This window comes from Capricornis sumatraensis, chromosome 7 (assembly GCF_032405125.1).
Source record: "Capricornis sumatraensis isolate serow.1 chromosome 7, serow.2, whole genome shotgun sequence".
Lineage (NCBI taxonomy): Eukaryota > Metazoa > Chordata > Mammalia > Artiodactyla > Bovidae > Capricornis > Capricornis sumatraensis.
In genome coordinates, this window is record NC_091075.1 from 97,158,372 (window position 1) to 97,173,695 (window position 15,324).

Genomic DNA, 15,324 nt, shown 5'->3' on the forward strand with positions numbered 1-15,324 from the left:
GGGGAATCAACATGGAGTCACAGATTCAATAAAATAAGACCAAACTTTAAGTCAATAGATTTACCATTGTTAATACAGGACAATATTGTTCAGAAAGACATTGAGCCCCACTGTGCCCTTGGGGTAAAGATAGCTCAATGTAAAATGGACAGGCCTTAAATCCCAAGGCAGTCTAATTTGATATAAGCACGTTACCAATAATGCTAAATTATTATATGACAAAGAAAAGAAATACTTTTTTATAGAAAGAAAAAAGATTCTGATAGTCTTGCTTTTATAAGTTATACAGCCCTTTATAACCAATTTAAAATAGAAAGCTGATAGTGGTATCAGTTGACCAGAACCAATGTCCAATAGATATCCTGCATATTTAAGCATCCACATAATTCAAGTGCTCAAGTCAACTTCAAACTTCTAAAATAATTTTCTTAGGTTCCACAAAGGAAAATACAATGCTCCCTCTCTGAACTTTATCCTATTCATTATCCTAAATATATTGCATCCACTACTGTTAAACAAGAGAACATGTGAAATATTCACGGTCATTTTCTGCACAATAAAGAGAGCAGAGGGAAAAGTCATAGATGGAAATATTAAGTTACTGATAAAATTATCTGTGTATTTTAGGTGACTCAAATAATAGCCCATCCTCTAAACTAAATAGCTTTTAGTTTATCCAGGTATCATGGTTTATTGCCACACCAAAGAACATAAAAATATAGACCTTAATAGGACTGGGACACAACTTAAAGAACAAATATTTCCTAGTTTAAGTTGTGCCTTATTGAGCCACATTCCTTTTACTCTTCAATCTTAATATTTAAATACTACAGTAATTAGTCAAAATCCCACTTTTGAAATTTGTGTGTGTGTGTAAATCCAATACACTAAAATTCAAAACACTGGCCATGGCTTTACTACTTAAAGACTCTAACGATAGATCTCCAACCTACCCAGATAAATATTTATAGAGTCTTTTAATCAATATTTAAGAAACAAGATAAAACAGACTTTACCAATTTCAAATCTACTAAGAAACGTATAAAGTACTAACCAGAGTGATTTGCCTAGCTTTTACTATTCCATGTTCAATCTGTATATCAACAATAGATAAAAGAACTGCTGTGTATTGGGTCACAATTTCCTTACAATTTGTAGCTAAAAGGTTTTTAAATATTTTAATGAAGCACTTACTCTCCAACTTCATGCAGGGTAGGAGCAGGACAAAGCATAGAATTCTGTTCCACACTTACTGGCTTTACATCTAGAAAATAAGATGCCATTAAATTAATAAAGGGCTTTATGTATCTCATGCAGTTTTATTAATGATATGAAGAGATACAGCAATCAGTGTTCAAGTGTGAGGCATTAGATACATCAGCCTGAAAAAAACAAAAAGATACTCATCTAAAGAAAGAAGGAACACAGAATGGAAAATAGAGATTATATGCCTTATTGATATACAGTACTGGTAAGTCACAAATTATGATTTTTTATATAATGTTCACATATAGTTTGTAGATACTATAAAATTATCACCTTTTCTCCCTCAACTTTGTCAATATATAAGATATTCAAGAAAAAATGATATATATTTTAAAAGCAGAATTTTAAAATGATAAAGAAGATAAATATCCAGAGGATAATAAATTTATTTCAAGAGCTTAATAAAATAATTGGGTCTAGGAGAAGAAGGGGATGACCGAGGATGAGATGGCTGGATGGCATCACTGACTCGGTGAACGCGAGTCTGAGTGAACTCCAGGAGTTGGTGATGGACAGGGAGGCCTGGCGTGCTGCGATTCATGGGGTCGCAAGGAATCGGACACGACTAAGTGACTGAACCGAAACTGATAACATATAAACAGGCTTCCTAGGTGGCTCAGTGATAAAGAATACACCTGCCAAAGCAGGAGATGAGGGTTTGATCTCTGGAGCCCCTGAAGATCCTCTGGATAAGGGAATGGCAACCCACTTTGGTACTCTTGCCTGGAAAATTCCACAGACAGAGGAGCCTGATGGGCTATAGTTCATGGGGTTGCAAAACAGTCAGATGCGACTTAGCAACTAAACAACAACAAATAATATACAAATACATTTTATAGAATATTCAAGTTGCCTTGCAATTTTAATAGATATGAGAAAAATTATCTAGACTATAAATATGCAGAAAAGCTACATGATCAGATAGATAATCTTAGAATGCAAATGATGAAAATACAATCTGACTCAATTTATTTGAGATTTATTTTAATAAATTTAAACCTATATAGCTAACCATAAAATATGTTTCTATTATAATAAACTCCAACTCATAATCAAAAGAAGATAGGTAAAGTTAATGCTTAGATACAGATGACTACTAAATAAAAATACTAAAATAATTTTTCCTCTTCAGTTGTAGAACCTACTAACAAGCGAGTTCTTTACAAATATTATTGCCTTTCCTTACCAAAATGATGATTTTAATAGAAAAGATAGGAATTAATGATGTCATTTACCATGCTGAGACCCTTAACACTTTAATTCAACAAACATATTAAGCAGTTACTTTGCATACAGAAAAAGCTGTGCTAAGCAGACAGTTTATAACAATCAGATAAACAACAAAATTGTAGATGATCCTTTCAAAAAATATCTCTACCAGAGTTCAGAATTGCAGCATCTGCCTTACAGTATAAAATTTTAGAAGACAATATAATCACCAACGAGGAGAAAAGTCTTAAAAGAGACCCCAAAAGCCCAGAATATTAAGATCTATTTATTTAAACAGGAGAAGTTTTTCTCAGAATAAAGATTAAAAATATTGCACTCATCTGCTTTTTTGAAAGTCAAGCTATGCAAAGTGAAATTTAATTCCTTAAATATGGTAATTATCAACAAATACTGTACCAGGGAGACATTAGAGACATATCTTTAAGGCAAGAAGTCTGTCCTCAGGAAACTGGCTGACAACTTATTTGCAAATTAGACAAAGACAGCAAGTGACAATAAAATGAGATAATAAGTAGTAGAGTAGTCCAAGATTGGTAGATTTTCAAGCAAGAGTGACAAGAAACAAATGTGGAGAAAGAGACAGTTAAATCAGGGGGTGGGTATAGTCCATACAGAGTACAGTCAAGAAAACTGGGCTCAACTCAGCTCTGCCCACTATTAGTTATGTAATCACAGATAAGTTATACAACTCTTTCAGCCACAAAGCCATAATTTGTATAATGAGGATACTTCAGATATGGTCCAGCATTTAATAAGTTATGAACAACTATTGCCATTATTAAATAACTATTAATTAACTATTATTACTACTTGCATTATTATTGCACTTCCTTCCTTTACTGATTAAAAAAATATAGCACTGTTGGTTTCAGCTGAGAAAAATACTTCATGCTGAAATACTGCACAGATATTAAAGCAATACTGAAATTATGGAGACATACTCATGGTGTATGTTTCATTTACAGTGTAAGTACAGAGAACACTGCCATTCCGACTCCCCAGGTTGAATCCTCTTCCATTCAAAACAACTTGAAATTCCTCTAGAAGTAAAAGGAAGAATAAAAAATGTAAATGCTACTTTACAAAAACAACAACAAAAAGCATCACTTGACAAGCTGCAAAGAATTTTTTAATACTATTCGGCCAACTAATAACAAAAGACATGGTCTTACTAGTTTTCTTAGACCTTCCAAGGAATTACGGTGGAGATGCCCTTCACTGCCAGGTAGAGATGCATTATTTTACATTTTGAACAAAGTGTTTTCCAATAATAACCAAAAAGAATTGAAGTGTAATTGACCAATAGAATTGAAGCACAACAGTCATCCCAGACAGATACTGTACAAACTGGCCCAAATTCTATCCTGAGGAAAATATCTGTAGGAAAGAAAACCCTTTGTTTTCCTCTTGTCTTAGGTACTGAGGTATGAGAATGTGAAGTTAAAGCCTCATTTTACCTGGTTCTTAGAACAGTTGTGTGTTATATTTTCTTTAACCTATGACACCACATACAGAGATTCTTCTTTAAACAGCTTCTTCACATATCTAATCCTACTTTTAATTTCTGTTGCATACAGACTTGTAACTCATCAAAAGTCAGGCATTTTGGACTAATAATAATCTGTGGCCAATTAGTAAAAGAAGTTGATTTGACTCATACTCTGTGTAAGAGGAGCAGTCACTAAGTGTTAGAGAGTGAAATAATATGCTAGAAGAAAAGTTTAAATGTTTATATCTTTGCTGTTCAGCTGCAAGAAGATATGTCAACTCTTTTAATAGTAATTAACTTTCAATCCTCTTCAGAGACCCCCTACCCAAGATAATCTAACACATATCTAATAATTAACTGTGGAAGAAAATGCTGCCATGCCACTCTCCACTCAGTGTGTTACTGAATGTAAAGAATGTTCTTATAAGTTACAATAAAGTGCAAGTGAAATGTAAAATGTGACTCAGAAAAAGAACATGCGCTTTTGAAGTCAGACAGACGAGAATCTAACAGGACATTTACTAATAGCAACTACTGAATATATTTCTGTCTCAGTTTCCCCATCTGTGAATCCAGGATTATAAAACTGCTGAATAGTGGTGTTGTAAGGATTAGGCCAAATTATAAATGCAAAGAACACCATCCATTCTAAAATGTTCAAATGCACTATTCCTCTTAAACATCTCAATAATCATTAATGAAGGGTGGGTCTAAAAGATGCCTGCAATGCAGGAGTCCCTGGTTTGATTTATATGTCAATCCCCTGGAGAAGAGATAGGCTAACCACTCCAGTGTTCTTGGGCTTCCCTAGTGGCTCAGCCGGTAAAGAATCAGCCTGAAACGCAGGAGACCTGGGTTCAGTCCCTGGGTTGGAAAGGTCCCCTAGAGGAGGGCATGGCTACCCACTCCAGTATTCTTGCCTGGAGAATTCCCATGGACAGAGGAGCTTGGCAGGCTACAGTCCATGGGGTCGCAGAGTCGGACACGACTGAGCGACTAAGAACACAGAATCGTAAAAGGTGTAGAACTTCCTCCCATGTCCAGCAGGTGGGAGGCCCCAGGCCCAACATTTAACTTTTGAAACAAAAGTTGGGTTAAAAGGAACTCCAGGTTAAAACTTGAAGAAATTATATAGGCCACAGAGAATCCCACTCTCTTTGGGTTGGATGGCTTGAAAGTGCTAAAACCTGAGTCTGTTTTTCAGCACCAGCTGATCAAGCCACCTGCTTCTTTCCTGCCTTCCACCGTGAGCTGGCAGGGACGTACTTTGGCCAGGTCATCAAAGCATGGAGCTCAAAGTCTACAGATACACGCCTATTTGTATAATCAGATAAAAGGGAAAATTTCCTATTTTATTTTACTTGTCATAAGAAAGGTCTCAAACATGAACTAAATATACAGAAGATTTTAAAAGCCTGTCACACAATATGTTCATTATTTAAAATAACACTCCAATCTTAAAAATTTGAATTTAAAATAGAAATATTTCAAGGAATTATTTAAAAATTCTTGCAGAAAAAGATGCCAAAAAATTAATTTTGCTATTCTCTTTCCAACATGAGTTTCAAACCATATATTTTAACTAGGAAAAAAAGTACAATTTCTTACAAGGTATTTTTAAAATTCTAACTACTTACGCCCCACACAGACACTTGAGGGCCGCAATTCCAGGATTTCAGTGCATGACTGAGCTAGTATCTAAAAAGGAAATAAAAAAGAAGACCAAGATATGTAACTAAACCATAATATGTAAAATGAATCATAAGATTACTAATAATCTACAGTCCTCCCTTTACAATAAATGGCAGAGAAAATTTATTAGCCACATATACAGCTACCAAGCTCTTATGAAATTTCTGTGTCACCTTTTAGTATATATTTCAAGACTATATTCAGTAGGAATGCTTATTTGATTAGAATAAATACAGATAAGCACAGATAAAAGGAGTTGTTGCTTCAAAGTCTGGGAGCCTTGGATATGAAAAGATAACTAAGATTTCTCCATAGCCATAAAATCAATGCTAACTTTCCCACCAAGCAAAAACAAGATAGCAAAATCAGACCTTCTATTTAATTATGCTAATTTAACATTTTCTATTAAAAGATTCAACATAATATCAATAAATAAACACTTCCTTATTTGACTCTGGCATTTCTATTCAATTTCTCTGCCTCAATTGCCGTGGATGCTAATCCTCCTGATATGCATCAAACATTGCACTTGCAGAACACAGGCCCCTTGTATGAGCCAAATATTATTCTCAAAAGCACAGACTCTCTACTCTAGCATTCCCAGAGCACAGGAACAGAACAGCTCTTCTTAGCATGTTCTGAGAGACAGAAACCACCATACAAGGCACAAGGCTACAAGTGAAAAACAACAATGATGAAATAAGCTGCTCCTCATGGACTCAACAATCCCGTCTTTATTTTTAGAACTGCTCTGCACTGCATTAGCAAAGGCAGACAAGTTCCAGATGATCTTTGAAAGACATTCCTTTCTTGCTGGAAGTTAAGGACAGACGATGTACAGTAGTTTCTAGCATCTCCTGCTCATAACTAAAACAGGAAGGAAGGACTGGGGCAGGATATAGACATGCTTTCCCTGCTTTCTTTAATAACAGTAGAAATATAAATTGTCAGACTCTAATAATCAGCTGGTCAAATCATGGAATTTTTGTTGCTGAATATGCCCCTCTGAAAGAGGGTACATTTGTACTTTTTTAGGATCATTTCCCAGAGAATCCACTTTTCACATAGTGGTTGAGGAGTAAACTACTGTAACTGAGAAATTCGAGTGAGATCTATTTAAACTCAGAAAGGACCAAAGAGATTCCACTGTCACCCAAAGATTGTCAGGGCCTCAACAACTCTTGGTCTGCTATTCTATCTCCAATAATCAACACTCACTCCTTTGAAGAGCAATCACCTTTGTTCATGTAAGAATTGAGGATCACTGTCAAAAGTTAATGTGCCCTCTTGGAAAGAAAGAATCTCAAATCACTAACATCTTTAAACCGTTTGACATAATTCAGATAACAAGACTCTGAAGGGAACGGAATACAAAAGTTTTGCCAAAAGAGTAAGAAGCTAAAAAGGTTCCAGTTAACAAAATAGGTGCATTATTGCTCTAGGTTTGACCAGTCTGAGATAAAAGTGAGAACTGAGCCACGAAAATGGAAGGTCAAAGGAAAGTATAAACCCCCCAAATCTATTTTAGCTGGCAACAATTCTTGAAAGAATTTATTTGAAACTAAATCCTATTGAGAAGACTGACTGATCTTAGAGCTGATAATCTTTTTACTATTCTAGTTATTTTAGGCACAACTTTATCAGCATTACAGAAAAATGTTTTGAGTGTTGAATCACTCCCTCTATTAGAACACAAACTCTGAGAGCACAGAAATGGGATCTCATACTGTGCAAGCCTTCCAGGAGTACCGCATTGTTTTGTACTCACAGTACAACCAAAAAAAAAAAAGCTTAGAGAATAAAGACCAAATGTACTGATTAATGAGAATATTAAAAATGTCTAGTAAGCAAATCAGCAATCATAAAAGGACTAAGATAAAGCAGAATAAAGTGAATTTATGTTTTTACATAAATGAGATGCCAATGTTGGAAAATAATGTCTCTGCCTACACATCTTCCTGAGGGAGGTCTTTCCCTCTGTTACTGTTTTTCTTAGTTTCTTTCCCTTCTGTATTTGTGAACCACAGGTTTATTAAAGGTTTTTAACCGACAGTTGAGCCTACAGGGCACAGATTGGGTTGGAGGTAAAAGTGTGACCTTCCAGTGGGGAGAGGTCTGGGCAGAGAAGTTGATGGTATACCCAAGACTGTCTGCAAGACCTGTGTTTATAAATCATTTAAAAAATCTATAATAAAAAAAGAGGCCCAAAGATATAGAATTCTAAATTCTGTTACTTTGTGTAAAAGGTCTATGTTTCAGCTCATTGTCCCAAATTGTGAAATGCCTAAAGATGGTTTTATATATTTAATCTCTATAATAACATTCATAGTCCTTTCTCATTATCAAAACTTTCTGTCCTATTTAAAATATATTTGTTTTGAATGTCTCCTTTGAAACATATGATAGGACTTCCCAATACAGGGGACAGGGGTTTGAACCCTGGTCTGGGAAGAGTCCGCATGCCGTGCAGCAACTGAGCCGGTGGTTACAGCTACTGAGCCTGTGCTCTAGAGTCTGCAGGCTGCAACCACTGAGACCAAGTTCTGCAACTACTGAAGCCCTAGCGCCTAGAGACCATGCTCCCCAACAGGAGAAGCCATACGATGAGAAGCCCGCACACCACAACAGATTGCCTCTGTTCACTGCGACTAGAGAAAGCACTCGTGTGGCAAAGAAGACCCAGCACAATTACAAATAAACAAAATTACTGTAAAAATGGAAGGTAAAAAGCCTGAAACACATTATCACAAGAAAGTGAAAATCCAAGTAATCCCCCTCTTCTGAGTTGTTTGGAATAAAACTACAGGGGGAACAAGAGCATTCAGCCTTACAAATTATAATTATTTATTTTCTGTTGTTTCTAACTGGTTGCATACAATTTTGATATGTTATTTGCACCATTTAGACCATCAGAATACTTTCAATAGTTCAGTGAACTCTGTAAACATGGATACATGGAATTTTTCTATTTGGCAAGGGAGTGGGGTAGGATAAGATAAGGTTATTTACGCCCTCCTCTGGGTTAGTTTTGGTGAGCCGAAAGACAGGATGTAGCCTTAGGGGTCAGCTCTGACCATACTGCCAGCTGGCCTCTTACAGATGTTTGGCAAGAGATGAAAGTAGATTCCACTGTGCTGTCCCTTGCCTGAAGTTGAACTTGAATGAAGTACCAGAATGGTATTTCATCCTGGGTATTCCAGGCATGTTCCAAATTAATTTCAATTGACTCTGCATCTAGCATCATGTACTTAGGTTGCAGGATTTCACTAGAGGCCAGATTTGCATACAGAGCAACAAGGGGGCAGACATGTACATTGGAGCTAGAACTGGCAAGACTTATGGCCATGTAAGAACCACTGCTAAGTCAGAGACACAACTCTTCCAAGAATCCCAGTGGCTACAAGGCAATTTCTTGTCTTGCTTATCTATAGTGTTAGGATCAGATCTTTAAAATTATAAATAACAACTACATAAGTTAACAGTATTAATCTAGGAAACATTTACAGCAGAAATAACCAGAAAGCATCAGACTTCATTTCTTCTTTCTTCTTTAAGATACATATGAAACCATATTTTGATTGAGATCTGTAAGTTCCTGAATATGTTTACATAATGAACACATACTATAATAACAAATATCAAATATGTAGGAAATAGTGTAAATCATATTATAGCCCCCAAAACTGCATACAATGAACATAGCTTTGGCCTTTTTCTCCTGGCATTGAAGATAAAATGAGATTAATTAGTGGAGAATTGTAGTTGGGCTGCATCCAAGATAAAATTTAGCATGAAATTAGTTAAGATGAGGTGACAAAGTCAAAATATTACCTAGCACCTACAGTGTCTTGGACGTTTATACTGCATTTGGGAGCAATATCTAGGTCTTATGATTTGAAGACCAAACATCCAGTTTACATAAACAAACAAAAGCCCACTTCCTACAACTAATATACATCAAGACAGATTTTTTAAATCTATATTTTTTCCAGTTTCTAAATGGTGATGGTAAGGATACTATATTTGGAAAATAGAATAGAGCCCATTCCACATGAAACTAGGTAAACACTTTTTTTTTAATGAATGATAATATCTCATATTTAAAACCAATCTAATATAAAAAGTATATAGCACAATGTTATAAACAGCTGCTCAGTTAATATTTATTGAATTAACTGAGTAAATGCAAAACTTTCTAGTAAAAAACAAGCATCTTGACTATAAGACAAATAAACAGGGTGTGTAACAATGGACAGTTAAACATATTTAAAATTAAAAGAGCTTTTCAAATCACATCTTTGGTCACACACAAGGAAAGAAAAACTTCTTTGTATACAAACCTTATTTGTATTCAAATTGTGGTAACCATTGGCACTAATAAGGCATTGAGCCAAATACAAAAAAGAAACAAATTTAAGATATGCACCTTCTTTTAAAAAGAGGGTTAATTTTTAGATAGGATATGTAGAAGAGAAAAATGACATTAAATCCCATTGAATGGTTTCCTCTGTGACTTCCTTTTTAAAGGTCAGTTCTAAATAAAAAGATTTTTCCCCCAAACTGGATTATTTCTTCACCCTTAAATTCAATATACTACCGAAACATCTCGAACATTTTCAACGTTATTCAAAATTCAAAATATTCATTCTAGCAATAACTTTCTAATACTGACTTTGAGTAAATAACGTCACATACAACAGAACATTATAGATAATTTACAAGTACCCTCAATGTATCCTTAACAAATAGAAACTGTTAATTTGCATGACATACAGCGTGCCAGAAAATATCAGTAAGGATAATAAAAAGGTCTGAAAAATATAATCTGTTTTTTTCTGACTCACTGAGAGTCTTTAAGCACAGCAGGAGTTCATCCCAAATATGAAGGATTCCAAGTTTAAATCTCATAAGGAAAAATCACTGAAGAACATTAATTACCAAAAAGAGTTCCCCCCAAAATAAAGCTTTCGTAATTAGCTACCCATGTACACAAAATAAACAACTAAAACAAATGGAGAGATGTTTCTCACAATCTTTTCTTGTTTGCTTTTTATCTTTTAATATTTAGATACAATTTTTATTTTCTCTCTAGCTTTAAAACATCCTACCAAATATATTTTTCTTTAAGAGGTAATGATTCAATGAAAACAATTATAACTTGTAGTCACATGTTTGGTCGTGTTTGTTTTTTTTAAATGCTTGGAGCTTCAAAATGCCAGTTGCTCAATACAGCATGACCCATTTCTAAATATGGATTCTTTCTCCCTTTGGGTAATATAAGCACAAGTGATAAATTCTAAACAAACTTCTACTCTAATAAATCTAGGGAAGAATGTAAGTTACAGTCATTGGCTTCTACTCTTCTCTGCTCCAAACATAACAGATGAGCCGTTCTGAGTATAATGTTAGTAAAATTATGCCCATATCACAAATTACGAAGCAAAATACTGAAATGACATTTAAAGTTCTTCCTCCTGTTATAATTGCAATTTTCATAACAAATCATATTAGGAGGTCTTCCTTTCTCACTAAAACATAAAAATATGCCCCAAACTGGATTGTGATACAAAACAAAAATTTATATGCCCCTCCTTCTTTTTCTTTTGTTCAGCACAAACTCAGAATAATCATTTAATGCTTTCTTAATGGATGAACTATAGACTTTATGATAAAAGTGCATTAAAATTATGGGATTTACACTGATGGTACATTTAATCATAAATCTTACCATTTTATCCCCCTTTTCAATGTCCTACTTAACCAAATTTACTTTCACAAACAAGTGAGCCTCTAAAAGTTTATCTTCTTTTTTAGCCCAAAAGTTAACGTTAAGAAATAAACATTTGACACTTAACTTTGGCTATGCAACCTAATACCACCACTGAAGTTTTCTCACAAAATATCACAGTTGTAATTATTTATCAAAAATGGATTTGATTTCCTTATACTACAATCCCCACCAAATAATGAAAAAGGAAAGAATAGTATTAAGTAAAATTATAATGCAAATACAAATAGACCATTGGACAAAAGATGTCAAGATTATAAAATTTCATTAAATTAAATGGGTATTTTAAAGTGAACTTTCTATTGGTATTTTTTAGTTAACTGGAATTAGGAAGCAATGAAGTACCTTATTAGAATATGGTAAAAATATTTTAAATATATTTTAATATAGTGGACTGTCATAGCTATTGATTTTTCTTCCCTATCCTTAGCATTTTTTCATCCTTACATATCTATAAACAGTATTGCCTTTTTACTGGGAAAATTGTTCTCTATTCTATGTGGTTCTAGTGAGGCTATCAATCATGATACCTTCTCTTTCTCCACCTTGTTCCCAACCTTCCATCATGGGGGTTAGCATGTTACTCAGGCTGGTCCAAATATGTCTGTTGACTATGTTATTTGTTATAAGAATGAGCACTTGACCCAGCTGAGTCAATCAGAATCCTTAACTGGGATAGAATATACTGATGCTGAGACAATGGGCTTGCTAATTGAGGCCCATGTAAGCTGAAACCTTGGGCAATTAACTTTCCTCTGATGATCAACAAAACAAGGAGAGAATGAGGCAAACAGATGCTGCTGCTGCCAAGTCGCTTCAGTCGTCTCCAATTCTGTGCGACTGCATAGACGGCAGCCCACCAGGCTCTCCTGTCCCTGGGATTCTCCAGGCAAGTGGAGTGGGTTGCCATTTCCTTCTCCAATGCATAAAAGTGAAAAGTGAAAGTGAAGTTACTCAGTCATGTCCTGTCCTTAGCAACCCCATGGACTGCAGCCTACCAGGCTCCTCCATCCATGGGATTTTCCAGGCAAGAGGACTGGAGTGGGTTGCCATTGCCTTCTCCAGAGGCAAACAGAATCATAGGCAAAACTTAGAAAAGGAGAAGACCTTAAGAGTGGATTGGTACCCTGGATCCAACTGCACCTGGGGTAATTTCCTCCTGTGGACCACCAGTTAGTTAGATAAGCCAATAACTTTCTTCTCCTTTCCCTCAGGCTACTATACACTTGGTTTTTGTCACTTGTAACCAAAAGTCTTAATACCGTGGAATATAAACAAAAGGATGAAATAAAGTAATGTAGAATCAAAAGTCAATTCGAAATAAAGTATTTTCTGGTTAAAAAAAAAGATGAGTTGATTTTTCTGATGCTTAAATACACCATAACTATATTATAAAAATATTTTCAAGGAGTATAGATTTTATTTATTATTAACTGATAAATGGGAATTGGGCAGTGTCTACTTACCCAACACTGTATCAGATACTAGACCAAAAAAAAAGGAAGCAGAGGGAAATACAGTCCCAACCTTTCTATCATTAATGTGAAGATGTTATGAAAAGAGACACCTCATCTACATTTAATACCAACGATTCTTGGATAAACTGAAGCCCAAGAGAATTGACATACAGTGGGCCTCACATTACAGCCTGTCCCTTTTTAAAGGGACTCCTAGAAACTGACTTCCAATTTTGAGTAAGTTGTACCAGTTCAGGTTGTTTTCCTATGAATATATCTTCAGAGTTAGCTCAGACTTTAGGTTTTTCATCCAGCCATGATTTTATAAAGATTCTCACAACTTAACAGTCAACATCTATAGCAGAACCTGCCAAAAGTATTTAAGCTAAAGTCTTATTGGGTAGATTATTAGGTATCCTCTTCTATGAAAATGATTTTCCTGTAGAGAAAATGATTTGGCAATGTCTTCTCATTCCATTCAAACATAGTTTAGACATCTTTCTTAGATACTTTTTAAAAATAATAATAAAAACAACAGATATGGCTGAGAAAAACAACTTGGCTCCAAAGGTCAAATGAAGCTTACATTCCCAGCACAATGAATGAAGTTACCTTTCGAAATGTATATTGCACTTTTCTCCCTTTATAAACAATCTATTACAGTTTCATTTAAATTTTCTACACATCTGAGTGACCATGCTCTTCCTGTTTAGGCTCTCTTATTTTCCCATTAGGTACTCAGGAACTTTAGCATTTGCTGCCATCACCTAGGATGTAGTGTTCTTAATTCTTCTGGATCGGGCATTATTTATAAAGCCAGCTCCACAACTGATTCATCTCTTCTGCTTAATACTTTCTGAGGTACTGTATCCAAAAAATTTGTGGAACCAACTGCAAAGAGTAAGACATCTCATGGCCTTGTTTTGAGAGGGAAAAAAAAAAAGGGAAGGAGGTTTTGCACAGATTATTTTGCTTTTCATTCTTCCCCCATAATTCACTAATCATGGTTTTGTTCTATTTTCAATGTTCTCTTCCCCAGTACTGCATAATGAAACACTGCATTGGAAAGCACGTGGTACTCACAGGCTAGTCTCTGACCTATCCTAGCTTGAATAAAATTTCATTTTCAAATAAAAGTCCTATAATTGCCTTTCCAAGAAACCAAAAATAAGTATGTAACATTCTAAGATTTTAAAGTTAACCTAAAGTGGAAAACATAATAAAATCCTTGTGTCTGTAGGTAGTGGGAGAAGAGAAAGATCAAGAGGCTGGAGAATGACTCAAGTGTACAGTTTCCTGGCTTGAACATTTCTCTGAATTTCCACTTCCCTCAGTGACATTCCCCACTGGGATTTCTTCCCAGGCCCAATTTCACTCTGTCCTCTAACACTCTGGCCCTTCTGTGAAAACAATTTTCACATTCAATGCTTCTAGATACTCAGCCACATTATCAGGAGTGAAAGTTGTATTTGACTCCCCTCTCTGTCCTTTTCATCCTATATCCAGTGAGCTCCCAGGTTCTATTAATTTTTTAAAGCTTCCCACATTTACTATTTTATTTCCAGTTTCACTGCCATCACAATTTTAACAGCAGCAACTAATTGCCAGGTAATATTCACTGGAGTCTTCAGAGCCTGGCTCAGAAAGAGCCAACAGTTTTACAGCCCCACCTTTTTCCTGACATAGTTCTGACCAGGACAGTGAATCTATTAGGCACTTCCGTTGACATCCTTGGGCTTCCCTTGTGGCTCAGCTGGTGAAGAATCCGCCTGCAATGTGGGAGACCTAGGTTGGATCTCTGGGTTGGGATGATACCCTGGAGAAGGGAAAGGCTACCCACTCCAGTATTCTGGCCTGGAGAATTCCATGGACTGTATAGTCCATGGGGTTGCAAAGAGTCGGACGCGACTGAGGGGATTTCACTTTCACTTTCACTTGACATCCTTGACCTAGTTTTATTGGGAAAGACCTAGAATCCCAGTGCCTGAAATAAGCCCAAAGGACCTATGCTCCACTGGTGTGTGGTTCCCCCCTAACAAAGTAAGGTTTCTACTCTGAATCACTAATTATTACCATGAGTTCCCCAGCAAGAATGGAGAATCTTAAAGTTCTACATCGCTTTTGTCATGGGAATTCTGAATCTACTTTTTCAGCTGTTCCCTGGGTCCTAGACCTGTGCTCACTCAGTCATGTCTGATTCTTTGCAACCCCATGGATTGTTTAGCCTGCTAGGCTCCTCTGTCCATGGGATTTCCCAGGCAAGAATACTGGCTGTGCTGAGTTGCTTCGTCATGTCTGACCCTCTGCAACCCTGTGGACTATAGCCTGCCAGGCTCCTCAGTCCAAGGGATTCTCCAGGTATGAATACTGGAGTGGGTTTGCCATGTCCTCCTCCAGCAGAT

At 35.8% G+C, this 15,324-nt stretch overlaps 1 protein-coding gene across 1 annotated transcript in view; it reads right to left on the minus strand.

Moving 5' to 3' along the window:
• ANTXR2 (ANTXR cell adhesion molecule 2) overlaps window positions 1–15,324 on the minus strand; it is a 166,379-nt gene that overhangs the window by 117,508 nt on the left and 33,547 nt on the right. The window contains exons 8-10 of the mRNA XM_068975726.1: window positions 5,623–5,683; window positions 3,438–3,536; window positions 1,195–1,264 (exon numbers count right to left, since the gene is read on the minus strand). Of these exons, the coding sequence (XP_068831827.1) occupies window positions 1,195–1,264; window positions 3,438–3,536; window positions 5,623–5,683 (230 nt within the window). The remainder of the gene's footprint in view (window positions 1–1,194; window positions 1,265–3,437; window positions 3,537–5,622; window positions 5,684–15,324) is intronic.